This window comes from Marmota marmota, unplaced genomic scaffold, assembly GCF_001458135.2.
Source record: "Marmota marmota marmota unplaced genomic scaffold, marMar, whole genome shotgun sequence".
NCBI lineage: Eukaryota > Metazoa > Chordata > Mammalia > Rodentia > Sciuridae > Marmota > Marmota marmota.
The window spans coordinates 1,191,340-1,219,310 of record NW_026000207.1 but is presented as its reverse complement, the minus strand read 5'-3'; the positions used below and the strand labels follow the sequence as shown (position 1 = coordinate 1,219,310).

At 49.5% G+C, this 27,971-nt stretch overlaps 1 protein-coding gene and 1 long non-coding RNA gene across 12 annotated transcripts in view; one reads left to right on the top strand and one right to left on the bottom strand.

Annotated features, from left to right (window-relative positions):
• The first annotated feature begins 6 nt into the window (after positions 1-6).
• LOC125612787 lies at positions 7-4,501 on the top strand. Of its 2 annotated transcripts, none has more exons than XR_007343250.1 (3): positions 7-381; positions 850-977; positions 2,251-4,501. It is a non-coding gene; the product is annotated as an uncharacterized LOC125612787 (long non-coding RNA). The 2 variants fall into 2 exon arrangements; XR_007343249.1 differs by having other exon boundaries at positions 1,292-4,501.
• The window catches only part of Peg3 (paternally expressed 3), a 28,531-nt gene continuing 4,625 nt past the window's right edge, over positions 4,066-27,971 (bottom strand). For 2 of the 10 annotated variants that reach the window (XM_048791499.1, XM_048791501.1), the window contains exons 3-13: positions 23,400-23,520; positions 22,481-22,622; positions 20,817-20,884; positions 19,112-19,187; positions 16,363-16,488; positions 15,757-15,843; positions 14,967-15,056; positions 14,053-14,153; positions 11,108-11,210; positions 10,049-10,141; positions 4,066-9,901 (exon numbers count right to left, since the gene is read on the bottom strand). In XM_048791499.1, coding sequence (XP_048647456.1) covers positions 5,610-9,901; positions 10,049-10,141; positions 11,108-11,210; positions 14,053-14,153; positions 14,967-15,056; positions 15,757-15,843; positions 16,363-16,378 — 4,782 coding nt within the window. In that variant the 5' untranslated portion in view covers positions 16,379-16,488; positions 19,112-19,187; positions 20,817-20,884; positions 22,481-22,622; positions 23,400-23,520 and the 3' untranslated portion in view covers positions 4,066-5,609. Of the gene's footprint in view, positions 9,902-10,048; positions 10,142-11,107; positions 11,211-14,052; positions 14,154-14,966; positions 15,057-15,756; positions 15,844-16,362; positions 16,489-19,111; positions 19,188-20,816; positions 20,885-22,480; positions 22,623-23,399; positions 23,521-25,609; positions 26,295-27,971 lie in introns of those variants that run through there. The other 8 variants (XM_048791498.1, XM_048791502.1, XM_015505454.2 and 5 more) reach the window with 6 other exon arrangements.

Sequence of the window (27,971 nt, the reverse complement as noted above, 5' to 3'; positions counted from 1 at the left end):
CCCCGCGTCCCTCCCGAGGTGGAGTAGGGACGTCGCCTAGGCGACCCGCCTTGGCACAGCGTGCCCCCTGGGTCGCGGCCTCTGCACCTCTGCCATCACCGTGAAGGGGTGGTCCTCTGGCCTCGGGAGCGCGTGGGCGTTCTGGACCCCCGCCGCCCGCTGCCAGCCGGCCGGGACGAGCAGGGCCACCTAGGCAACCCCAGGACCGGGGGGGGGGTCCCCAATGTGTGAGAAGTGCACACCGCGCGCCGCGTGGTTCAGAGGTGGCTCAGGCAGCATCGCCAGGACTGGGCTTGTAAGTGGCACAGGTGTGCTAACAGGCTGGTCAGCAGAAAGAAGTGTCCCTACTTCACGGATGGGTCAGCACTGCCCACGGTGAAGGTGTGTGTGGGCACCTGCCCCAAGTGTCTGGCGGGCCGGGTAGGGAGCCATTCTCATCCCCGCCTGCCCAGGAGAATAGCCAGCTTGCCGGCTCCTCACCTTGCAGTGTTCCTGTGCCAAGGATTAGATTCTACTTGGATCCAATATCCAGTAGTTCTCAGTGTGTTGCTTTGGCCAACAAATGGATTATCTATGTGTCATGGTTGGGTTGAGTGTCCCCAAAGGCCCACAAGTTACAGGGTGGTGTTGCCAGGCTATGGTGGTGGCTCCTTAAAGTGGGGCCTAATGGGGACCCTGGCCTCTTGGTCTCACTTCTGCTTCTTGACTCATGGAGTGAGTAGCTTACTCTGCCACATACTCTTGCTGTAATGTGCCCCCCTTGCCAGAGGCCCAAAGTGGTGGGGCCACTAGATCTTGGACTGGAGCCTCCAGAGCCAGGAGCTGAACTAAGTCTTTTTGCTTTGTAAGTTAATTGCTCCAGAGGTTGTGTTGCAGTAATGGAAGGGGAAGGGCATCTGCCCGGCTCTATGAGGCACTGTTGTGATGAGGCATCTGGAACCAAGACTCCCTCTGGCCACGTGGCTTTCTCTTTCCAGGTCAGTTTTCTCATCAGCATGCCCAGCCCTAACCTATAGGACTGCACAGTTAGCTCTCAACTCCTTTTGAGTCTGACTGGACACTGGGAACCCATGAACCCAATCCTCTAAGGCCAGGGGAAGTCAAGTCTCAGGGCATACGCTCAGAGACGGCAGGGCAGTTATCCTCCTTCAGGGTGTGGTTGTGAGGGCAGGAGGGCTGCTCAGGCCACTGCAGCCAGCGCCCACTTCACTGCCTTCCCTACTACCTGCTGTAGAGACTCTTCAGGAAAAGCTTTAGCAAAGGGTGACCCTCTCACCTTGGCTGATCACAGAATGACCATCTAAGCTGTGAACCAAATAGATGCCACAAGAGATGACCACAATTTAACGGGCTTTCATTTTAGTGTGAACAAAAGTTGAGTTCTAAGAATCTGAAAAAAAATCAGGACCTATCCAATGCCAGAGTGGTTAGAATTACACCAGAAAAACCCTTTTACATCTTTACTGCAAAACCCAACCACAGTGTGTGCAGAGGCGTCAGAGAGGGTGGGGTCATGGGAGCAGGGACGCAGCAGCCATCAGGTGGGTCACCAACACTGATCCCATCAGCCACAAATGGAAATCTCTGGTCATTATGGGATAACGTGCATGTGTAAAGATTTCCTCCTGAATTACCTGCGGGGTAACCTGATGCGTTGCATGGGTGTTGAAGCTGGGTTAAAGTGTGGTTTGTGGACTGAAGAAAGATTGCCCCAGGGATAAACATCTTTTAACAAGAATTGGGAATAGATGTGTCACAGATTCTGAATCCCGATATTGGCATTTTTACATTGAGGGTTCGTGAACAAGCAAATCTCAAATTTCCATTTACAAATGACCAGTCAAGTGACTGAAATATTTGTGGTTATTCTCAAATTTAAAAACACTACTGGAACATAAGTGCAGTTAAAGAAAACATGGAATCAAGGAGTATGAAAAGATCCTATGGAGCAACTTAGCAAGACCCTGTTTCAAACAAACAGAATAGGTTGAGGACGTGGCTGATGCATCCTCGTGGTTAAGTGCCCCCAAGTTTAATCCCTGGTATCAGAAAAAAAAAAAAAAATCCCATGGAAGTAATTATTGAATCAGCCAATACCCAAAAACATAAGATCTGCAAGCCAAATGAGGCACAAAGTGTCTGAATTTATAACTTCAGCAAAAAGCACACCTTAGCAAACCCCTGACAGGGACAAAAGAGACTGAGAAATGATTATTTTTAACTTTATTTTTATTGTTGACACTATTACAGATAGAACGATCACAACCATATCAACAAATCGAAAACCTGTGCACAAGAAAGATGATGATGAAGACACATCAAGATGCTGACCACAGTCGTTGGACGGTGGAAACATGGATGAGTTTCTCTTCTACATTTCCACAATGTCAAGGTTTACTATAGTGGACACATACTGCATGGGTGATGGGAACGTAGGGGGTGAAGGGGACTACTGACCACCGACAAAGGCCACTCAGAGAAACTGAGGCAGCACGCTTCCCTGTAACCCCACAACCACCTGTAGCTCTCAGCCGCTCTGTCTTCCCGTCTCCGACACGCATGGGGACGTATCGTGAGCCCCCAGACCACAGCCCCACGTGTTAGCAGCAGCAATTCTTGGGAATACAGGTGAATTTCCTTCTCTTTTACTAACTTCCCAGTTTTCTATGAGTATGTATTATATTTGTAAAGGGAAAATACATACATTAAATTTGTCACCAAAACACCAAAGATTATTCAAGAAATTTTAGACAAAATATGTAGCCAGAATCCCACAATGACAACACTAATTTAATTATTTTTCACATTTTTTTTCACTTTTTGATTTGATGCACACACATTGAACACCATTACACCCACAGGCTGTGCACTGGAACAACGTGGAGGAAAGGACCGAGATGCTGGCGGAGTCCATGGGCTGGGGATGTGTGTGAATCGTTTTTATTTTCCAATTTTGCTCTGTTTTCTAATTTCTCCTCTGGGTATATGTTACGCTTATAATGTAGACATACACAATAAATGTTATCAGGACACTATTATAAGGAACACTGGAAAAATTAAGATAAAAGGATTTAACCATAATTCCAAAAGGGTACCATACAGCTATCTTGAACACACGTTTTGACATGGTTATAATTATAAACCTGTGTAAAGAAACAAGAATAAACAGGATGCTTTCGAGTGAATCTGTCTTTGGATGGTGGGGATATGGAATTTTTCCTCCACTTTGTTTTTTCCAAGTGTTTGATGAATTCCAATTATGTTCACCATGGAAATGTGATCATCAACTTTAACAGCACTACCATAAAGAACATTCAAGAAAGTTAAGAAAATGATGCTCAACTATAAGCGTACAACAACACAACAGCTTTTGACTATAAGCATACATTTTAAAGTTATAATTGTAGTATAAATATAATTTTGTGTCCTGCTTTCTCCACTTAATCTTCCGTAAATATATTTCCATGTTGCTACATAACTCTTTATGATTATCATTTTTAAACAGCTGCATAAGAGTCCAAAGATACGTTCACTTAATTCTTAGTCTACTGTTTGGCATTTAAGTTTCCAATTTCTCATACACGTAAGGTTGGAACAGACACCCTTCTTGGCAAGTTGCTTTCTGGAAAGGGTCTAGTGATTCACACCGCCTATGGCACTGAACCCCCAAATTCACTCTGATGACATCCACACTGATCCCAGTCCAGGGCCCTCTCACTGGGGATGCCTCACGGGCGTTTCCCTGGATGCCTGCTCCGACTATGGGTCTTTCTGTGCAGCTTCCCACACTCTGCCTCCAGGACACCACCCACCCATCCTCACCCCTGCTCTGGCGCTCCCTCTGTCTCCTGGGTCTGCGGGTGTGCTAGGATGCCCTTCTTTGGCTTACTCAATTCTGTTTCTTGCTCTCAGCTCTCCAGCCTCCTAGACTTTGGCATTCCCTGCAGCTTGGACACACTCCCCGGGAGCCCTAGACCTGCGGATCTAAAAGAGTAAGATTCAAATACGTTTCCCTCGGTGGATATTTTAATTTTGCTTGTTCAAATGATCTGCGCTTGTCTTTTGCTTACTTCAATAGAGATCCGCTTTTTTTTTTTAATTTTTAAAAATTTTAAAGTTTTTTTTTTTTTTTTCCAGCCAACTCAAGGCCAAAAATTTTCGTAATACAGCCATTATGCGCGGGGAGAAGCAAAGGAGCACTGGACGTCCACAGCGCAGGACAGGGGAGGCCTCAGGCTGAGGTCAGTGTGCGAGCAAGAGGAAAACCGAGATGGGGCGACACGACACCTATGGATAGGTCAGAAGCGCCTAGAAGGCCTGAAGAGAAGAACAGATGGAAACACAACAGATTAAGGCTGCCGGGGAACCTGAGTCCGTGTTAAGCTTGGGCTAACTGTAAAGGAAGCTTTTTTTTTTTTTTTTTTTTAACACTTTTTGATTTTTTTAAAATGCAAGTTAGACATGGGATTAGAGAGTCAGGTAAAGAAGAGAATTAGGTTTACGCAATAGAAAGATCTAAGGATACTAGCTCCTGGGCACCCAGGGAGCAAACTGACTTGTGGCAGCACACATGCCACATAGGTGACTCAAGCCATGTTGCTACTTGTCACTTAAGGCAGGAAGCATTCAGAAGAAGTGATGAAAGGTTGTCAGCCTGCTTCCTTATGTACAGCAGCGAGTCTGTCCTGTGGTTCTCAACCTTCATTAGGCACTACTGTGATCTAGTGATGGTTGCAACCCATTCTTTAAAGGCAAAGACTTAGGATTTATGGGGAAAAGCATCACATTTTAAATTCACTACTGAACACACATTATGTTGGTTTAAAAAAAACACTTTAAAAAAAACACCCAAATTGTAATATTTTTGCACGAGAACCACTGCAAGGTACACACAAAGGGGACAGGTTGACCTGGGTCACAAAGGCCAACCTATAAATTGTAAAGGCTCACACAGCGTCAGGTCGCAAGGTATTGGTGCAGACGAAATGGCTGTACAAGGAAGCGAAAATCACCCCTTTTTTCAAACAGCAAAGAATAAAGTCATGTTACTTTTCCTGTCTACACCTTCACGAGATTAGAAACATAGCAGTCAAAGATACTGACGGGGTTCAAATAATGCACAAGGAATCTTTCTGAGACCAAAGACACTTACAGATATATTCTACTTTGTTGCTCTCTCCCTCCTCCAAGAACAAAAAATTAGAGTGTCAGGTGAGATACCTCTGCACAGTAAATTGCAACTGTGTATCATATTAAACCCAAACACGTGATCCCCATTTTGCTACGTTCTGCTCATTTATATACACTGCAGGGAACCTTCTGTTTAGGTTATAGGAGCATCATTTACAGATGATTGGGCCAATCTGTCGGGTTGACTCAATCTGGTAGCTGGGATAGACGTAAGATATGTGCTATAGCTTTCCCCGTGCAGATGCTGATGCTCACGGGGAGAGCTAAGGCTGAAGGAGTATCCACGCTGTCTGGCTAATCTGAGCTGTCTGATGTTAAGTCAGGTGTGCACATGCTAAGGTAAGTTTCCTACTGACATTATCATAGTCTTGTGTTGGGTAAGGGTCCAGTTCTAGGTGGAGGTTTTCCAACCTTTACACTTAGCCAGTGTGGCTGTTCTGGTGCCTGGCAAGGGACAGGCGGTCACTGAAGAGCTGCCCACAGACATCACATCTGAAGTGCTTCTCGTCGGCTGGCTGGGTGCCTCCGGTGCTGGTGCTGGCACGCTGGATGTAGCCTGAGCACTCCCCGGGGGCGCCCGCGGGCTCCAGCATGACCATGCTGGCCTGGGCCTTCAGGGGCCCACCCAAGGCTGCGCTGCACGGGAAGGTCTCTCTGCACTCCTTGTAGCCATCATAGGGCTCTTCCACCTCAATCTCCTCGTCTTCACCCTCCTCTTCCGGATCTCCCACTCCTAGGCCCTCAGGCCCGTCGGCATCTCCTTCTGGCCCTTGGGCTCCCTCCTCCGGGTCTTCAATCCCTACACCATCTGGCTCATCTGCATCCACAATTGGCTGCTCGGCTTCTCCATGGGGCTCTGCGGCCTCTCCTCCTGGCCCTTCGGCCTCTCCATTTGGCTCGGCAGCTTCTACTTCTGGCTCGGCAGCCTCTACCTCGGGCTCGGCAACCTCCACCTCTGGCTCAGCAGCTTCTATGTTTGAACCCTGAATTCGCAGGATTTCTTGTGGAACGAGGACATTGGCTTCAACTTCCTGGGCAGCAGCAGCTTCTTCTTCCTCCTCTTCTTCCTCCTCCTCCTCTTCCTCCTCCTCTTCCTCAGGGTGAAACACCGTGTGCTTGGTTAGGACCGTGTCGTGGATAAAGGCCTGCCCACAATCTTTGCACTCATAGAATGGCATTGGTTTCCTGAAGGGCTCTGCAAGGAATGAAGTGTGAGTGTAGGAGGGCCCATATTCATAGGGCTCATCCTTGTGGACCTTGGTGTGGTGATCGCCAAGTTCTTTTGCAGTGAAGAAGCACTCTCCACATATTGTGCATTCAAAGAGCTTCTCCTCGGTCTCACTTCCCTGGAACTCGGTGAGGGCGAAGCCATGAATGAGGACTTCCTCAGCCATCTCGCTCTGCTCCAGTAATTCATCCTCCCTGTGGTGTCTCATGTGCTCATTGAGAGCAGAGCTATGAATGAAGCCCTGTCCACACTGAAGGCATCGAATGGCCGACCCAGCAAGAGCAGGATTCCTCTCCGCAGCACGATTCCTCCGTGGCTTCACAGGCAAGAGGGAAATAAAACCATCATCACATCCCTTCATGGAGTACAGCTGGTCTTGCTCATGGACTCTCTGATGCTCAAAAAGGAAGGAGCTATGAATAAAAGATTCCCCACATTTTGGGCATTCAAAGAGCTGCTCACCAGTGAACTCCTTCGAAAACTCATTGATGGAATGGACGTGAACTTGAGACTCTGTGTCTTTGCTACTGTCAACACTCTTTCTGATGTGGACATCCTGATGACCTGTGAGATCTGTGAGATCCGCAAATCCCAGCCCACAGTCCTGACATTCATAGATTGTGTCATTTGGGTCATCCTTCTGGGGCTCCTCCAGATCTGACCCCTGAATGACAGTGTCTTCAACCATCTCCTGATGGTGGGTCTCCTCACCATGGGCTTCTACACCATGGGGCTCCTCACCATGGGGCTCCTGACCACGGGGCTCCTGACCACAGGGCTCCTGGCCACGGGGCTCCTGGCCACGGGGCTCCTTGCCATGGGGCTTCTGACCATGGGTCTCCTCACTGTGGGGCTCCTGACTGTGGGTCTCCTGATGATGAGTTTCCTCTCCAGGGGGCTCTTGACCACGGGTCTCTTCACCCTGGGGCTCCTGGGCAGGAGTTTCCTCTCTGTGGGGCTTCTGAGCAGGAGTTTCTTCTCCATGGGGCTTCTGAGCACAGATCTCCTTGCCATAGGGCTCCTGGGCAGGAGTTTCCTCTCTGTGGGGCTCCTGAGCATGGGTCTCCTCGCCATGGGGCTTCCAAGCACAAGTGTCCTCTCCATGGGGCTCCTGAGCACGGGTCTTCTTGCCACGGGGATCCCAAGCATGAGTGTCCTCTCTGTGGGGCTCCCGAGCACGGGTCTCTCTGCTGTGGGGCTCCTGACCTCGGGTGGCCTTGCCAGAGGACTTTTCTTGGGTGTAGATGTTCTGACGTGCACGGAAGAAGCTGCTGAAAGCAGAGCTCTGCCCTGACTCTCTACGTTTGTAGCGTGCTTGCTCTTCAGCATAGCGCTCTTGGGCATAACTCGTCTGAGGGTCAGTAGGGGCCAAGCTGCGAATGACAGATCGCTCATAAATTCTACTTCCAGAGGGCTTCTCTCTATTGTGAATCTTCTGGTGCTCAGTGAGGTCAGAGCTACGAGCAAAGCACTCCCCACATTCCTGACATTCATACAGCTTCTCTCTAGGGCGAACTGTTTGCAGTTCACCAAAATGTAGGGAATGGATTACAGAGGTCTCGTAGCCCCTGTGTTCGATGTACTTCTTTTTAGCACGCGCCTTCTGGTGTTCACGGACATTTGAGCTGGGAAGAGAAAATTTGGCATCTTGCTTGAATTCACTGGATCCCTCTCCAGCGAGACTTCTTTGAGGTTCAGCATGAGATACACTCGGCATAACAGAATCCTTATAGTTGTTATTCTTACCTGCTTCAGAAGGGTTCTCTCTGGCAGCAATCTTCCGTCGCTTATTATTAAGGTCTGAGATATAAATGGAGGATTCTCCCTTCTCATCACATTCATTTTGCCCATTTCCACTGTGACGTTTCAGGGGTCTGGGAGCAGCCAGGCTATGGATGACAGACCTCTTGTGCTCCTTCCCTTCACAGGCGCTCCTAGCGGCAGCTGAGCTCCGAATGGTGGACTCTGCGACTGCTTTTAGTTGACTGGGCCCTGCTACACTGTGACTTCTCAGAGTCTCAGCAGGGGTAAAGCTGTGGATCACAGACCTCTTGTAGAATCGCCCTGTGGTGGACACCCGCTGGTCTTCATCAGGGTTGCTGCTGATGGTGAACGCCTTCTCATCCTCCTCATCTTCAGGGGGTCTTGTTATAGTGTGACTCTTCTGAGACTCGGTGAAGGGCGTGCTGTGAATGACAGATTTCTCATATGCCCTGCTTTCAAAGAAGTTCTTCCGAGCATGGATTTTCTGACGCTCGCTGAGATCGGAGCTTTGCATGAAGGCATCCCTGCCATCTGTGAAGGCAAAGAGCTTCTCCTTGGTGTAAGTCTTCTGACGCCTTTTAAGGGACTGACCAGGAATAAAGGTTTCCTCACACACTTTGCTTCTGTTTTCAAATGGGTTTCCTCTGGTGTGGACTTTCTGATGTTCCTTCAGGGATGAGCTATGAAGGAAGGTCTCCCCACAAACCTTACACTCATAGATTCTCTCCTTATCATACATTTTCTGAAATTCCTTCAGGGCTGTGTTGGGCATGAAAGTTTCCCGATGTTCACGCTCAGGCTCACGCTCATTATCTCTGTCTTCTCCAAAATTCCCTCTGTTGTGGATCTTCTGGTGCTCAATCAGGGCAGAACTATGAAGGAAGGTTTCCTTACAAACCCTGCACTCATAGAATTTGTCTTTGCCATATATCTTCTGAAGCTCACTGAAGGTTGGGCTAGGCATGACGGTCTCCTCGTGCTCCTGCTCCCTGCGCTCTGCACGGCACTCTCTAGCATGGATCTTCCGATGCTCAGCCAGCGCAGCACTCTTATTGAAGGTTTCCCCACACTCCTTACACTCGAAGCGTTTCCCTCCAACCTGACCTTTCTGAACCTCACTGACTGCCACACTGTGAATGAAGGACTCCCCATACTCATAGAGGTTCTCTCTGGTGTGCATGATCTGGTGCTCGACAAACTCTGAGATGACACTGAATGACCGCCCACACTCATCACACACATACGCCATGGACCCAAAGTCCACTGACTGTGACTCGGAATAGGAGGAGGAGCCGAGGCCACTTAGGCTACTCATGCTCATGGCCTTTCTCATCTCACTGCCACAGTCAAAGGGCTTCTTTCTGGCACAGCCATTATGATCATGGACTGTGTCAAAATGATAGCGCCTTTTTCTTTCCAGAACTCTCTTTCTGGAAACAAGGCTTGAGTTGAACCTGAAGCCCCCCCTGAAGGCACTCCCTTCAGAACCCCTCTCCTGGATCACTGACTCCCTCCTGCTGAAGGCAGCGTCCTTCCAGGTATCATCTGGCATTCTGGGGAGCCTCTGTGGCCGATCCTCCGGCTCCCTTGCTCTTCCTGATCTGGGGCCACGTGACACATCCTTGATGAACTTCTCCATTATCACTCCATGGCAAGATTCGTCCTCACAAATTCCGCGCCGGTGAGAGGGCTTCTTGGCTTCAGGCATGGTTTTCAGACCTGGAAATAAACCCCAAACATAAATACTCCCTAGCCCATGTCCTTGCACAAGGTGACCACAGGAGCTGGAGGACAGCACTCTGCTGCAACGCCTGGGAATGTGTCTCATGGCTAGGTGGCTCCTCTGTAGATCAGCCTGGGGCTTACCTCGGCTGGTGCTTGGGTAGACACTTCTCCTGGACCTTGATGAGTGGCCTTGGGTCATGTGGGAATGGCGGTCATCTTCAGCAAGTTGTACCCCTGGTCACAAGAGTGCAACAGCTCAAATTGGAGTTGGGGAATAAGACTCATCACCATAAACTGATTTTCATTTTCTCTGAGCTACTAAATATAAAGTAGCTCATTTCTAATTATTTGACTATCTTTCATTTACTGACGCATTTTCCTACCATCCATTCCCTAACGTATTCCATTCTGCATTTTAATTCTCTTAATGACACCCAAAAATGTGTAAAAGACTTCATGTGCCTGGGAACTTGGTGCACCTCTTATAGTCTTCAATTCTTGTCACTCTCTCTTTCACTGCCCTTCATGGCCGGTCCTCCTCCTCATTTTTTTGTGGTACTGGGGATTGAACCCAGGGCCTTGTGCATGCAAGGCAAGCACCCTACCAACAGAGCCACATCCCCAGCCCTTGCTCCTTTTTTTTGTTTTTTTTTTTTTTTGTAGTTGTAGATGGACAGAATGCCTTTATTTTGTCTTTTATTTTTATGTGGTGCTGAGGATCGAGTCCAGTGCCTCAGGCATGCTAGGCAGGCACTCTGCCACTGAGCCCCAGCCCAGCCCCCTTCCTCCTCCTTTTTGATAGTCCTTCCCTACCTGCTGTCTAACATCAGGCCTATACCAACAACTGTCTGCTACCAACTGGGGCTAGATGTTCTTCGGGTGGAGTTCACGCAGAAACTCAAGACCCATTCTAAATGTGTTTTTAAAAATCTCTGCTGTCATTTATTCTAGAAAAAAATATTAACTCTGTGTCAAGAGCCATCTCCTTGATCACAACTACCTGTACAAGCTATTCTTCAACCAAAGTCAAGAGATTTCTTTAAAAGGCATTTAAAAATCTCTTGCTTGAAAATTTTCAAAGGCTTCTTATTACCCTTGAAGTCCAACTATGTTAGCGTGGACTCATCCTGCAACTTGAAACAACCATAGTGACAAAGTGGCCCAATGACCAGACTGAGAGTGAGAGAAGCAGCTCCTTACCCAGAGAGAGCAACTTCCTGTAGTTCTCCATGTTGTCCTGGACTGGGTTCTGAGGTTTCCTGTCCTGGTTGAGGTTCACGACATTCTGGTATGATTCCGCATCCTAAAAGAACAAGCACAGACCTCTCAATGGGGTCTATCCGCATGGATGTCCCAAAAGAGAATAATGCTGGCGACATGGGAGCTACATATATGAAGTTATACAGGAAGTGCTCACAGTATTGGGGGGTTCTGAGTGATCCAAGTCAAGCGTTACTAGGGGCCTACATCGTACCTACCTTGGTGCTACACTCTGAGGCAGATCCCAAAGACGCATGACACATATTCCTTGCCCTCATGCAGCTTATAATTTGGTTGGAAAGAAAAGACTCATGAAACAATTAGAGAACAATAAACAGTAAATTGGGGTACAGATAATAAATGCTAAATAGACTTTGTGGAGGGAAAGTTCAGGGCAGGCCTGAACAGTGAGCAGAGGTCCTCACAGGGGGCCTTCAGTGGTGTGTGAGAGTACAGCATGTGCAGAGGGGGACTGGTGGGAAAGCCCAACAGGCTAAACAGCAAACCTGCATGTGTACTCTGGGAGCAGAAGGAAGACGCTTTCAAGCAGACATCTGGTCATGATGAAAGTGCGATTTAAACTTCCCTCCCAATTCCTCCACTGCAGGTTATGGCTACAACACAGGGTTCTTGTGTGCAGGATTTCCACATGACCCAGCAACACCCACAAGCACTAAGGTCCTATCCTCTTTGTTTTAGTAGCTATTACCCTAAAAATTTTAAATCCCTACAGTACTCAGGAGAACCTTCTCTGCAGGATCCTAGGGACCTCTGCTAGTTGCCAGAGGGAGGATGGCACTGAGACCTGCAGAGATTTAAGAGGAAGACGGTGCTGTGGGAAGTCCACAGGCTTTGGAGCTGGAGAGAACTGTTGGGTCAAAGGAGGCCTGTACCCTGCATGAGTTGGCAACCTTGGACACTCAATTCCTGACCCTCAGGTTCTTCAGTGTAAAACTGGGAGAAGAGCATCTATTTGTCTTACAACACTGGGGGTGAGGATCTTCTGAAATGTAATGTGTTGTCTGAATAAAGAAAAAGTATGTAAAGAAAATAAAGAAGTTTTGATAATAAATTTACTGTAGTTCTATTGCTCGGAAGAGACACTGGATGTTATGGAAACATGGGAAAAGTGGCCCAAAAAGATGAGGTTTGCAGAGCAAGGTGCACCTCCTACTGAGAGCAGGGCACAGGATCTGGCTCTGAGGGGGAGCCTCACCTAAGTGACAACCAGTGTCTGTTAGAAAGCAAGCACGACAATAAGGAAAACTAGGCAGGGCAAGGCTGCGAAGCAGACTTCATGACCAAACCTCAAGTTGGGGCTTAAGGTTTCCAGGACAATAAACAAGCCACAAAAACCCAGGAGACCTTGCAACACTGAGACAGCCGCCTCTGCAGAGCAGAGTCTGCCTTTGACACCGCCCTTCTGGGGTCTCCTGCAGAAAGCTCACGGGCACAGGTCTGCACCTTCAGCCTGGCAGAGGTGCTGTTGCACTCACTCTTCCTGCAAAAGGAAGAGCAAGGGGCCCACAGATGTGTTTTAGTGACAGAGAGGAAACAGACCACACAAATGGAGTCTGGCAGAGAGAAAAGTGAGAGGCCAAGGGTCCCCCCCCTGGGGAAGGCAGAGCCCAGAGCCATGAGGATAGACTATTTTTTATATTTTTCTATCTGCCTAATTTGAATAAAATAAATGTGTATTAAATTCTCAACCGCACTGCTTCGATGAAAAAAAAAAAGGATGCTCTGACTTGGGATTAAGTCATCAGCACAGTGGCAGGCCCTCAAGCAGCTGTTCACTTTGTGCTGTGACCAACAATGGTGTCTAAATGCACACAAGCTGTGGTCACGTCCCCTGGAGGAGAGGTGCTGGCATAACACTGGCACAGCACAATGCTGTCTTCACAACAGGACCTGTACAGGGGACAACTGAAGGAGTACACCTGGTATTAAAAGGTCCTGAGAGAATCTTCTGTGTTGTATACCCTAAAAGTCCATCTACGTCACCTGCTGCTGCAGTTTCACTGCGTTCAGTGGGCGCCAGTCAGTGCTAGGCTGCTGCACTCTGCGGTTACACGTGTGTAAGCAAGTGTATCTGTGGGACTGTCAAAGGCCTGTCAGGGCAGGACCTGTGTCTCAGTGGCTGCTGTGCTGCCCAGGGCCGAGGCCTCCAGTCTGCTGGGAGGCCTAGCTATGAAGGGATGAAGGCTCAGCTGCTGTCTCTCCTCTCTGTCGGACCCCTTCCTCAGGGCCAGCTCACACCCAGGTCCCTTCTCCTACCCTTGCAAACAGCGCCTCAAGCCAGTGACCACCACAGCAGTCAGTACAGCGCACAGCCAGGAGCCAGGGGCACAAGGTGCATGGCACACGCAGGTGCATCACCTGACTCCACACCAGGGTGCTAGGAGACAGCCACCACATCCACTTTACAGGTGAGGAAACTGAGGTTCAGCTTAGCTGAGTCAACAGCCCAGGACCACACGGCTGGCAGGTGGCAGGGCCATCTTTGAACTCTGTTCTCATCAGCTCCAGAGCCACGGCTTGCGCTGCCTGTGCTCTGCAGAGGCACAGCTTTCTGGCCCGGCCTTCCTACAGAATCACTCTGCTCTCTGGCCACAAGGAGGGGCCTCAGTGACCAACCTATCAAGTGGCACACACTCGCTGAGGGCAAGGGCTCCTGGGACCATATGGGTGAATGAGGAAACAGGTAGCAGTGACCTCAGTCACTTGTCCCGCATTGGGACAGATCCAGGTGCCTTGGGGAGTAATTGGGGGCTCCTGGCTGTAAGTGGGCTCTAGGGGGCAGATTAGCACGTTATCTGGGGTAAGAAAGGCATTTCTGCTATGAAATGAAAACACTTTTCTGGAAAGAGGAACACTGAGCGTACCTGGGAGCGGGACTCATAATCCATCGAGTCCCTGTCATCTCTTTCAATTCCAAATCTTCTTTTCGTCATCACAGGAAGGGAAAGATCCCGCTGAGGCAACCCTAGAAAGAAAAACGCGTCAGGAAGGAACAAGGCCCAGCCCACCTGGCGGAACTCAGGTCTGCCCCCGAGCTCCCAGCCCACCTGGTGTGTGTGCCAGTGTCTGTCTCTTCTCTGCCTCCTATGGCAATGCCCCTCGACTGCCACAACACAGCAGCCTCATCCTTCTGTCCCTTGTCTCAGGCAGCGGAGGTCAGGCCTCAAGCTGCCTGGTCTGGGCAGGACACCCACGACACACCCACAGCCCTGTCAGTCTCCTCAGCTGGGGCTACCATGTTTCAGGCTCATCCAGACATCATGTCAATCACGTTATTCCCTGGTGGCAATTTCAGGGTGCCCTACTGCCAGTGAGGAACAAGAGATGATTTCTGGTGATATGGACACCAACAGTTCATCAGCATGTCTGTTAGTTCCTAATGCTCTGCTAACTCACAAGGAGGTCTCAGGCCTGGCACATGGAGGAGCATCCCACACCTACACCAGGCCGCGGAAGGCTTGCCAGGCAGCTGCACTGCTACAGCATGTCTGTCTTTCACGATCACACCTTCTATCTAAGGTGTTTCCTATTTCCAATCTTTCCAGCAGTCTTTACGGAGACACTGTTAGCTTTTTAAAAACATCTGCCAGCTTAAAAAAATACTGAGCAAAGAGTGACAGAGATGGAGATAGGTACATAAGGCAAAGACTGCGGAGGAGCTTCAGACACGGGGGCCTGGACTCGACTTTGGAGGAACCAAGACACAGTCCACACCGAGCAGCATGGCCTTCCTGAGGTCCTGGCACAGGTACTGGCGTGCAGACCCTAGGGGACTTACTGCTTCTAGGGCTCCTGGTGTACAACCAGCGGTCTCGAAGCTCCGTGTCTCGGCTCCGGCCCCTCCGGTCCCATTCCCTCTCCCGGTCACCTAGGCAGCCAGATGTTGGGGTAGCTCATGAAGTGCTGGGACACACCTGTGCTCCCTTCACACACACACACACACACACACACACACACACACACACACACACACGCCTTGCCTCTCCCTTGACCAGATGGCCCTGTATGGAGGGCTTGGGACCCTAGCGTGGTCCCCACCCAATACCTGCAACATGGGCTCTGAAGTCTGCCCAAGTATGGCTCATTTAAAGAAAGTCCCAAAGCTCACCAGAGCCAGCTCCCCCCAGACCCTGGGATGTGTTCCTAATCCCGTTCCTCAGTGGTCAGGTCCAAACCTAGGAAATGGGCCACAGACGTGCTCAGTCTGCTCCGGCCAGCTGAACTCAAAAGTGCACACTGCTGTGCTGCAAGGAAACAAGACCCAAGACCATGCCCTCCCTGAGAGCAGCGCTCCCTTCTGCACACCTCCCCAGGGAGGCTGGGACTGCTCACACCGCCTCCAGACAGCTTTAAGTGCTTCAGTGTTGTTAGAACCCCACATTTCACACCATCTGCTGTTGCTGTCACATCAAATGTCTCAACCGCCTTCCTCTCCTCAGACCCAAGTGATGCCAACCACACAGGCTGGCACACCGGCCATCTCCTTGGGGGCCTTAATGCCTCTGCCTGCAGGTGGGCAGCCCTGGCAGACAAACCCAGGGTGTTGGGACTGGTGGGTGGCTACTCACTGCTGGACGAGCGGCCTGGTCTAGGTGGTGGGGCTCCTCTGTTGGGGCTCATCTCATCGTCACTGGTCATGTCGCTGCTGCTGTCGTCTGAGAGGACACGGATGCCAGCTCAGTGAGCCGTCACCTCTGGCCGCGCTCTCGCAGCAGCCCCCAGCCCTCTGCCCCTCTCCCATGAGTAGCTCAGAGCCCTCGGTGGCTTCCAGCCACTTCTGCCACTTGAAGACCTCATGGTGAATATGGCTGCACCCACCTCCTTCACTCCAGAGAAGAGCAGGCAACAGGCTCTTCCTGGAGTACCAGGCCACAAGGCGTGGGTCCTGCAGGCTCTCTGCCTAATGGCACTCCTCCTTCTGCTGACTCAAGTGGCAGCGCTTAGCTAGTGGCTGTCTGTCCCACAGGGGACACTGGGCTAAGCATGAAGACACATCTGGGGGTCACACCCAGTGGGAGGAGGTCATGGATGAGGCTCATCCCAGCGTGCACAGGATGGCCCCTCACCCCTGCCCCAAGACAGAGAGTGAACAGCTCAGATGGCTACAGGTGGGCCCAGGCGGAGCCACGGCAGCCCTTGGTCATGCCCACCAGCCTCCCCTTAAGGGTCCTCACCGTCGGGCTGGTGCATCTCCTTGCAGTGCTCTAGCACAGGGGCAGTGCCTGGCAGTTCTCTGGCCTCTCTCGTACCCAAGGCTGGCACTCCTTAGGGCTGATGGCCTCCCTGGTGCGAGTCTCTGGCTGCAACCAATTGAAGCAGAGGGGTCAGATTGTGATTGAGCCTGTGAGGCCCTGTGCCTTCCACACAGAGCAAGTTCCAGAACTCGATGAAGGCGTTCAGAGTCTGCTGGGCCTCCTCCTGGAACAGCATAGGCCTCCAGTCATGTCACTGTCTAGCTCACAGATAGGGCCCGGGACTCTCAGGTTTGCTGTTGATCAAGTGCTTTGAATACAGCGTTTCTCTAAACAGGTTCTCACTGGAGGAACCAAGTGTAAGTCAACAGGAAAGACCTGGCAGCCTGAGACAGGTGTCCCAGGGACCTGTGGACACTGAGGACGCCCACAGCTCAGCAGCCCAGGGTGGGTGGCAGTGCGAGGAGGCTGCGTTCCCCCTCCACCAGCACTGTCGGGATGGGCAGTGTCCCTGTAGACAGAAAACGGCCTCGGCTCAGCAGGTGAGCAGGACCTATTTCTGAGAGGCTCCCTGTCACCGGGGTTATGTGATGGAGGCAGTCTGTGTGGTCTGTGGGATGGAGGAACAGGTCCCAACCCTGTCAGAAGGTGAAGCTGAAGTGAGCCGAGACACCTGGAAGGCTGAGCTGCCCAGTGCAAAGCCTGTGGGCACTGCTCACAGTCCAGGCTGAACAAGAGGTCAGCGTCCCATCCAGACCAGGAGGGACAGGAGAAGGGGGCCAAGCTCCCCTTGTCTGTGCATTTCTTCCCCTAACACCACAACTGACTCAGGATACCACGTGTGAAGATGGAGGACCACACAAATGCCGAAGTCCTTGCGGCAGGTGAAGTAGTGGAGAATGACTGGGTTCCCTTCCCTGAGCAGCGAACCGGTGCTGCCCCGTGAAGCAGCCCTGGCGGCGCTGCACTCCAGGTGACAGGCCCCGCGGCAGCCCAGGGCTCCTGGCTGCACACAGGGCAGGGAGTGCAAGAGGCTGGCTGGCACATCACCAGGGAAGTCCCCCAGGGCACCTTCCCTCACAGTGAATACCCTTCTGAGATGTAGCCCTTGAGCCCATGCCAAGTCCACTCCCTCAGACATCTTCCCTGACATGCCCTCTGTCCATCAAGTATCTCACACACAGGTTGGGATCATCTCAGGTATTCTCTGGTGTGTGTGCCTGTCTTCTAGCAGTAAAGTGAGAACTCAAGTAAGAGGGGTGGAGGCCAAGCCCACCCCGTGCGCGCCGCTGCCCGGTCAAAGCTGACGATACAGCGGGGTGCTGGACATGACATATGAAGTTCCACTTTAGAATCAGTGTTGGATGCAGACACACAATCTTCACACACACCAGCAGCAGCAGGGTGTGAGTGTCTTTGGGGGGGGGACATCCTGGGTGGACTTCTGTGCCACTATTTCCAGAAGAGCATGCTGGGAAGCCACCAGGCCTCAGTGGCCCCGTCCCACTCACCTCGGGGCTCACACGTGTCACCCACGCCGTATCACTCACACACGCGTGTCACCCTGGTGGTGTGCAGGGGGCTTTCCTGCCACAGAGCCTGGCACCCTGGGGAAGTGGGGTTAGATGTGGGAGACCCCAGACAAGGCCCAGGCAGCAGACAGCTCCTTGTCTCCATCTAACTGGTCGAAGGCCTAGTTTGTCCCCAAGGATCCAGCTTCCTATCTGGATGACCCTCTGGTCTCTTATTTAATTCAATTATTTGCTTGTCTTTATTTTCTGCCCCTCTTGGATTTTTAAACTTTTTAGGCTGGATGTAAATGTTGGTTTTTCAATCTTTCTTTCGTAACATAATTGAGTAAGACTTTGCACTTTATTTTACTCAAGTCATTTTCTGCTGCCACGTAAGTTTCGTTATGTAGCCCTTTATTTCTGGCCAGCACCACTGGGGCAAGGAAGTGCAGCAGCATCAAGAGGTTGGGGGGCCTGCACAACACCTGAGAGTTTTGGGCTTCCAGCTTTACTTCCAGAGAAGCACAAGACCATCTGCAGCAAAAAGGCTCTACTCTACCTTTGTTTTGAAAAGAAAGTAAATAAAGCTTAAAAATGTTTTTCAATTAAAAATAAAAAAAAGAACTAGCACCCAATAAAGATGTACAAATATCATATCTCAATAAAATTTAAAAAAAGGTCTAAAGGAAAACTGAGAATGTTTCAATTATTCAGTCTCTAACCAGACTCTGTCACTTGGAAATCTGTGTGCTGACCTCAGTGAACTTGTGCCTCTCCCTCACAGTGACGGGCTCCCTTCCTCCTCCACAAACCCCCATTCTTATCCTTTGGTATTAGCATCTTATGGGGGCACACAGGGCACCACCCACTGCATATGGGCCCCAGTCCTGGAGAACCTGGCAACATGGCTACTCCTTCCCTGCCCTCTTTCAGGAGCATCAAGATACAGAGAGAATCACAGGTAACACCTGCTGGGTAAGCGAAGGGAACAGGCCTGCGTCTGGGCTCCTGAGAGCGGGTGTGGCATCTCTAACATGAGGGGTTGGCCAATATCACCCAGGACCAGCTGTAAGCAGAGTCCTCTGCCTGGAAGGAAGAAAGGCAAGGGCAGAGGACCCAAGCCTGCTCTGTGGCACCCAAGACTCAGAGGACACTCTGGTGCACTAGATGACATGGGCCTCCACTCCTGGGTGACAAGACGCCCTTGAGTATGCAGTCACCTGTCAGGAAACAGGATCCTTTCTGGAACGTCAGACCAAGCAGCTATCCACAGGAACTGAGTCAAAATGAAGGTACCTGCAGACATTTTAAAGAGAGAGATACATGGACTAAGAGAACATGAAGAGTCTGAAAGGAGTGTTAGAGAAGTCGATCCCCAGTGGCTGGGGACTTACACAGTGCTGGGGTGAGGCCCTACATGTCTTCAGGAAAAGGCCATTCCCATGCCACGTAAATCAAGCCGGAGATGAGGAGCAGAAAAGTGCCAATTGTCTTTATGAAACTAGAGTTTCTAAGCCCAAGACAAAGACAGCACTAAGGAAGGCACACCTGACTCCCTCGTGTCGGCAGAGAAGAGCCCGACACTGCTGCCAGAGAGCTCCACAGACACCAAGGGGTCCATGAGAGAGGGAGGCGGCCTTCCCTCCCTGTGATCTACACATGCACTTCTGCATTAGGAAGCTCCCCCAGGGCAGGTGTCTGCAGCATGAAGCCCTGGTGAAAAACACCTATAAGAACTACAGGCTTTAAAGTTCAATAGGAAATCATCATTTTAAAATGAAATATAAATAATCAAACCTTACTCAGGAAGAGGAAAATATGACCACAAGAGAAGAAATCTAAAAAGTTGAAATTATTTAAGAGCAACGTCCCAAATAAATTTTCTTTTTTGGTACCAGGGATTGAACCCAGGGGCACTTAACCACATCCTCAGTTCTTTTTGTTTTTTGAGACAGGTCTCACTAAGTTGCTTAGGGCTTTGCTAAATTGCTGAGGCTGGCCCCAAACTTTTGATCCTCCTGCCCCAGCCTCCCAAGCTGCCGGGATGACAGGCCTGCACCACCATGCCTGGCATTCCAAAAAACTTTCCATGAACAAAGCATTTGCCACATTATGGGCTCTTGGTGGTGTGTCCAGAGCACAGACGAGAGAGGAGGCTTCTTGCTCAGCAGCAGTGCAGCTGCCTGGATGCCGGCGAGTGCCTTGTGGCAGGAGGGCGGCAGACTATGCACCACCACGCTGTCACAGTTTCCTTGAGAAGGCCAAGAGCAGGGTACAGAGAGGACCAGTCAACATCTCAAGGTGTTCTGCCCAGGCCAACAGAAGAGCCTCTGTGAATAAGAGCCTGGACAATGAAAGATTATTTTAAAGGAAAACCTTTAAAAGAATAAATAAAAAGACCTTAGCCACATTTTCCTACAATGCAGGGAAAACTCATTTGAGAGTTTAAAAAAAAAAAAAAAAGCGGGGGGGGGGGCATTGTACGGTGGCTTAGGAACAGGGTGATCACAGATGGACCGTGTACATCCATGTGCAGGTAAAGAGACACACATACTCATACACTGCTGTGGTGACTGACTTTGCCACAATTGAAAGTGCACATATCCTGTCCCATAAATTGTACTTCAATGAATTTATCCCAGAGATACGTAATGACACATGTGCAAGAATATGTTCATTGAAGTGTTGCTAACAGATATGGTCTATTTATACAGTGAATTATTATGAAACCTCTTAAAATAACAAGGCACCTCTGAATAAATGGGTATGAGATGATAACGATGTTTATAACATTCTAATAAACTATGAAAACAGAAGTGTTTACACAGACAGTTCCTAGAGGGATTTTAAGAAGCTATTAATGATGACTTATGTGATTGCCTCTGGGGAAAGGGACTGGGGGCCAGCAAAGGGAGAGGAACTTACTTTTTCATTGTATAGTCTCCTTTTGTTTTTAGTTTTTATTTTTATTTTTTACCATGAGCATGTATTACCTATTCAAAAAAATAAATTCAGAGTTAAAACAAAATAAACAAAAGCAGACTGCCAACTGCCGAGGCCCTCACAGACTGGGCTGCCTGCTAAGGGGTATGGGCAGCCTTAACACCTTTGCCTGGAGGCTGAACCCAGCCTTTCCTTCCCTCCTCTGCCATCCCACCCACGCCTGAGTTCAAGGTCCCTCCCTGATCTGGCTATCTGCAGAGGATATGACAGGTAATCTGGAAAACCCATAAGAATCAACTCTGAAACCTCCTGGACCCAATAAACTCTTATGGAAATTGTAGTTGCAATTTGAACGCACCTCTCAATCACACCCCCCAATTACCTGTACATAAATATAATGCCATCCTCTACAATGGTGATTCCACTTCTGAAATCTAACTCAGATCTGCCCAGGTGCCCCAGGATAAACTGTTCAAAAGTGTGTGCACAGAAGCATTGCTTGCACAATAGGAAAGGGGACAGGTGAGAGTGTGCTCGAGCTCAATTAGCACAGCAGAGACCACCACATGGAAAAATGAAAATAAAGATGGGTATAAGTTTTTCTGTACTGTAAAAATCAACCAGAAATGGAGGGGAGAACAATCTGCAACACAGATAATAGTTAATATTTAGAAGGTAAAAGGTTTTTAGCATTAAGAAAAAGGTAACCAGGGGCTGGAGTTGTGACTCAGCGGCAGAGCGCTTGCCTAGCACAGGCAAGGCCCTGGGTTCGATCCTCAGCACCACATAAAAATAAATAAGTAAGGGGCTGGGGCTGGGGCTCAGTGGTAGGGCGCTCGCCTGGCATGCATGAGGCACTAGGTTCGATCCCCCACACCACATAAAAACAAACAAATAAAATAAAGGTATTGTGTCCAACTACAACTAAAAAAATAAATATTTTTTAAAAAAGAAAAAGGTAACCAGCCCAATGTGAAAATAAACTAATACATAGTTCATAAAATCAGTGATGCTAAAAGCCAATATTTAACATCAGAAATCAGAGAAACATAAATATTACAATGAACATCTTTTTGACCTGCCAAATGGGCAAATTTTAAAAGATAAAAACTGATGCTGAGAGAGTAGGGAGCAGCTGGCCAATGCAGGAGCAAACTGCATTCTGGATGCCAATTTGGCCTCTGTTTAAAGACATTAAAACTGTCTCTTCCTTTTGAACCAGCAAGTCTCTGTCTAAAGACAAAGATAAGACAAGTCAATAAAATAATAATACGAAAAGAATCTAAAAAAGTCAGCTGCAAATTATAGTTAAATCCTTTGATGTACAACTAGTTATAAGAGGCAAGGCTCTGGGTGCAGAATGGCATGTGGGGCAGTGGGAGGGACAGGCTTGCTTTGCTAGAGCGCAGCAGCTGCCTGGCTGCAGTCCTAACACCTGGGGCCAGAGTCAGGGCAGACAGCACTGGCAGGCATCCTCCTGCAGGGCTACCTGAGCCCAGGTGGGCCGCATGCAAAAGGGGCAGCGACCCTCCTGGCCGAGGGGCCCAACCCTACCCCTGACTCACCCTGTCCTCCACTGACAGCCCAGAGGCAACCAGCAGTGGATTCTGACATGGCGTCAGTGCCTGCCAGGGCCCCGTACTCACCTCACCCTCGCTGGGGCAGACCAGATGCCAGGTGACCTCTTCCTGGGACAGCGAGTCTGGCCAATCAAAAGCATAACTGCTCTACCCACTCGGCCCCCACTTCCCCAGGACAGCTTCTCCATGGCAACAGCCACGCCTACCACTGAAGAAAACAGAAGATATGTGTTTGCAGGTGGTTGAGGGGAAGAAAGTCTCCAGGTTTGTCTAATATCATTGAAGGAAACGTTAAGGCTAAGGAAGGAGTCTGCCCAACAATGGTCTAGAAAGGCACCCAAGTAATCAGAGATGTGCTGGACTATGTTTGACCCCAACAGGGCACTGTACCCAAACCCTGCCCACAGGTCCCCGAAGGCATCTGTTGCCTTTTTCATCCTAGTATTTTTATAGAAACTGTTAAATAAACATTTTTTTTGCATTTAGATGCAAAAACACTTAATAAATTCCATCAAGCAAAGTCTGAGAAATAACTCATGAAAGGCTATTCCACAATAGGAGGATGATGTCCTACAAGGGTACACTGCTATTCATAATGGGTTGGGGGGCCCACGCGCAGCCAGTACAAGTTACAAAGTAACTTGTCGATAACTTCGTCAGTCCTTCCTCATATACTCTCAGCCAATGGTCAACTTAAGGAAGTGCAAGCAAGTGCAGCATCAAACACTAAGTTACTCTCCGAGGTGGTCATGATGGGGAATAATGCCCCACCACAGCCACTATCAACATCTTCTCAGAGAAGTCCTAGGAAAGGGGCGGATGTGGAAAAAGCATTATTCTGAACTGAAAACCCACACCAGAAGGACAGCAAGGTAGGAAAATCTACATAAATAGTAGAAAAAAAAATTCTCATAAATATATAACAAAGCATTTGGAACTCCAGACAAAACCTTAAGAACTAAAACAAACACCCTTAAGAACTTACAGAAGGACACCAAGTGGGTCCTAAGTGGACAAGATGTATATAAACTGCAAAAACAAACAGCGGCAAAAAAGGTGACTCTCCTTCTGGTAAGAGGTCTTGACAGACATGTGACCCAGCTCTCCTGGAAGAGTATACACAGAAATATCAACATGACTCTATGTAAGAAGGTCTGTGGGGTGGGAGTCTGTTGGAAAGGTGACCCGAACACATGGAAGCCAAGTTCTCTCCAACACCAAGGTGTGGTGTGAGGACCAGCGGACCATGGGACCCAACAGGGTCTTAAATCAGGAGAAGGACTGATTACTCACCAGGACCTGACAGGGTCTAGAGCTACTCGTGCAGATCCAGTGCAGAGCAGAGGAGCGTCTTAAATCAGGAGAAGGACTACCTACTTAAACAGAAGCTGGGATCTCTCTTAGGCCTAAATGGTAAAGGGTAGCCTACAACAGCAGAGACCACAGGAGACCATGCCTGCTTGACCCCCCTCCCAAGTGTACACTTCCAAGGGAGATCGGCCTCTGACACTGGCAGAGATCAATAAAACAAGAGCTGTGTCGGACCTCCCCAGAGAAACGCTGCATTTCAACTGCACACTCTGGAAGCTCAAGTCACTCAGGTAGGGACAAGCACACCCTATTCTAACTACGTCAAGTCACTGCACCCAAACTCAGCATTCCTCCTGGGAGGAATGTTAATTTCATTAACAAGGAACAAGCAGAAGTCTCTACCCTGATGTTACCTAATTGTTAAGTCATGTTTCAAGAAAACTTACAGCTTTACTTCCCGATTCTAACACAAACTCAAGCACCTGCAAAATATTCAATGTAGAAATTGCAAGCCACACCCACTGGTCTGCTATGTTGTATTATTAACCTTATAAACCTAGACATGTTGTTCTTACTGCATATATAGCACATTATTTGCATACAGAAAATGATGGCAATGTCCACATAAAGGGATCTAGTGCTCTTCGGAGGGCAAAACAGAACGCCTAGGTGTGAAAGGTGTGACAGGCGACACACTCTCACATAGAGCTACAGTCACAGAGCCACTGACACAGGAGACAATGGCCATATAAGCTTACATAAGGCTAGTCACAAAATGGGGAAATCTATTAGACAAATAGGTGACTAGTAAAAGAAACCTTTCCCCCTATCATTTTAGAATGCTATTTTAAGTTCACAACCAGGAAGAAAACATTCAATCTACAATGTGGAAGTTAATTCAATTCCCACTTCCTTTTCCTTCGTGCTGGGTCTCCTGATGCTCCTTAGCTCCTCGCTCTCCTCTATGGGGTCCCCATGTCAAGGCCTCTCTCAGAGCTGACGCCCCCTGGCATGCCCAGGCATCCTGCAGTGCTGTCTGCATGCACCTTCCTGTGGCATGCTCTGGCCCTGAGCTCCATGCCAAAGCCCTCATTTCATCTTCACCACTGACGAAGGCTGAGCTCCAGCCACAGGGAAAACTCACCTCCTTCACTTCCTGGCTTGAAGGTGGACTCTTATACACCTCTCACTTTCACATCTCCCTTTTGCTTTCTCCAGAGTAGGAATCCAAATGTTGGTCAAGTACTGGCCAAGGTCAGGGGATGGCCCACAGGAACTGGCCTGACTCTGGGCCAGAGGACCAAGGGATGGGGAGGAGAGGGGCCAAATGCTGTGAGCCAGTAATAAAGCTGCCTTTTCCACAGCTGGGCAGATAAAGGCACTGATGGGCATCTGGCTGCTCTTCAGCCTCTGAAGAGCCTGTTCCTAAATACAGCCTTCTGTATGCAGAGGGAATTTCATTCATGAGTTGGGACATCTGGAACCACAGGACAGTGGCCATATCTGCTAGGTAACAGTGGTGCCACTGGCGTCTGTGTGATGGAAATTTTATAACAATTCTATTTCCTAAGATTCAGTAAAAAAGCATGGATCCAACAACTAACATAACACATAATAAGGATGAAATTCATCACAAGTGGGGTAGATCTTTGCCTTCACTCAGAGAAACCATGGGTCAGTGAACAACTGAACAGGGACACATGCAGGACACTGGGATGTGTCTGGGACAATGTGTGAGGAAAGAGAGAAAGCTTGCAGCCCTCTTTTGACCCATAGCCCCCGGGGGTGGGAGAACCCACCACGCTCCTGCCCCATCTCCACTTACTTACTTCTGGCCCCTCACCACGGTGCCCCTAGACCCAGCCCCTGACTGGTTCTACCTACCTCACGTACAGGGGCCTGGGATTGAGGACTTTGACATCAGGAACCGAGGAGGCTACTCTTCTCTCCCAGGGGCAGCATGGTGTGCAGTCTCTCCTTTCTTCTTGTCTGATCCCTTCTCCTGCCCCTTTCAGCAGACCGATATTCTCCACTTCAACATGCACAGGGAGTAAGACACTGTCCCAGCCCCCCGCCTGCCTCACCTCCCTGACAGATTCATCAGCATCCCTTCATCCAAATTCCGAATCTGAAAAGTGCTGCCACCTGCTTTCTTCTAAGGCAGTGGTTTTCCCACTCAGGTGCACTGAAGAGTCACCAAGTGCTTATGTGAAAAATGCCCCTTTCCATGCAGGACAACTCCAGAGGCCATTTCCTCAGGAAAGAGGTGCTCAGCAGGTGCTCCAAGAACTGTACCTGAGAACCACTGCTCCAGGCTCAATTGTCTGGTATGGTTCAATTAACTCTGAACAAGGCACACAGGGGACAAGAGGGCTTAGGAGTAAGGATTTTATGGGGGAATGCGAGCAAGGAGATGATGAGCACCACCCTACTACATGGGCCATGACCTCCACCCTCTGGCCTGATGGGTGGCACCTGTCAGGTGATCTCTTAGCATCCTGGGCTCACCTCCACCTGAATAAGCTCAGCACTTACCACACTCCGCAAAAACTCCTCACTGTTGTCCACTCTTGAGGGATTTCCCCAAAAGTTCAGAAAGAGAGGAAATAGTAGAGTTCAGTTTTGTGATCAGCACAAAAACAGCTCAAGGCTACTTTAAATAAACAAACTGTCTCCCAGACCATTATGACTTATCTGACCGCTATTTTTAATCAGTAATTGGCTGATGTCATTTTTTAAAAGATGGGAGGCATGAAAATGCCACAAAGCATGGCTCATCTGACACTCTGCAGTGGAGAGTGACTCTTTCAGACCTAATGTGAGTGCAGACTGGGGAGGGAAGGGAACAGGCAAAGAGCGTCTGGTCCTCTCGTAGTGCCACCAAGGGTGTCACCAGGCCAGATGGCTGCACGGCGCCTAGGGCCGGTGCTGCTGCACGCATTCACACCCTCAGGTGGACTTCGCACTCACCCAGCAGCCTCCCCGTTATGCTTCCCTTTCCTGTACAGGTCTAGCTCTGCCCACAGGGAGACAATTTGCTGGTTACACACGCTTTTGAGTATTTAGGTCCCTGCTAGTGTCACCTCCTGCCATGAATTACTAACCAGATTTATCATCTGGGAGCAGGAGCATCTGATTTCAGTTCCCATGACAGGCTAGTTTCTGAGTTTCTTGAATGTGGTCTACAAATGTGAGTCCACAGGTGGGGGAAGGCTTCTCACTGTCTAGAGGTTTCAGCACAGGCTGGACACCTAGAGAACCCACTCAGGTCAGGAGCACAGCAAGCCATGCAGGGCCACTCTGGCCTGCTGGCCTTCCCCCAAGAGTGTCCCCACCACCAGCAGAGCCGGCTACTGGGTAAGCACATTTCTTTACAACAGGAAATAATGGACACTTAGGCCAGGGATTGCCTCACTCACTTCTGGAGTATCAAATCTTGCTAATGGGCTGAACAAATCAATGACGACTGGCTATTTTGCTCACTTCCCCATGTTAAAACAGTCATTGGTCTGGTCTGAATGCTGAAAACCATGAACAAAGAGAGTGACCTCTCGGAAGTCTCCCTCCTCAGTGCCTTTCTCCTCTTCCAGTGTGGTAACTCCAAGCCACCATCTGACACCTGCTCCAAGGTGATCTCCCCCACCCACCGTGTCCACCCCACCCTTCTGCACTCTGCAACCAGACAATCTTTGCGAATGCACATGTGCTGTTGTGTCCCGTTATCCCACAGCTGGAAAACCTCTTGGCTCCCCTGCACACCAGGTCATGCCTGAATGACTGCCGCTGGCTTCAAGGCCTTTAACAACGTAGCCCAACTTACCTTGCCTCACCTCAGCCGGGCGCCACTGGGCTCTTCTCTTGCTCTAGGTGTCCTGGAGTTTGGCTCCTGTCTCTGCATCCCTCAGGAACATCTCACCCTCTGCTTAGACTACTCTCCCCATGACACACACAACTCATGGTCCTTTAGGAGGCAGTTTTTAAAGTGCCCAACCACCTCAGGGAGGACTTACAAGGTCTTTCCCAGATTAAACTAGCTCCCCCTGACAAATGTGCCCCAAAAGACTTGAATCACACAGTCATATTTTCCATGAGACTACAAGCTCTATGAAGACACCTCCCGTCACACTTAAAGCCATGTTCCCAGTGCCCGGCACAAAGTGTACTTGATCAATACTGGCAGATAAATCAAAGCTCTCACACTTCTTAAATCACCCCACGAGAGAAAGAGGAGGCCTAAAGGAGTGGC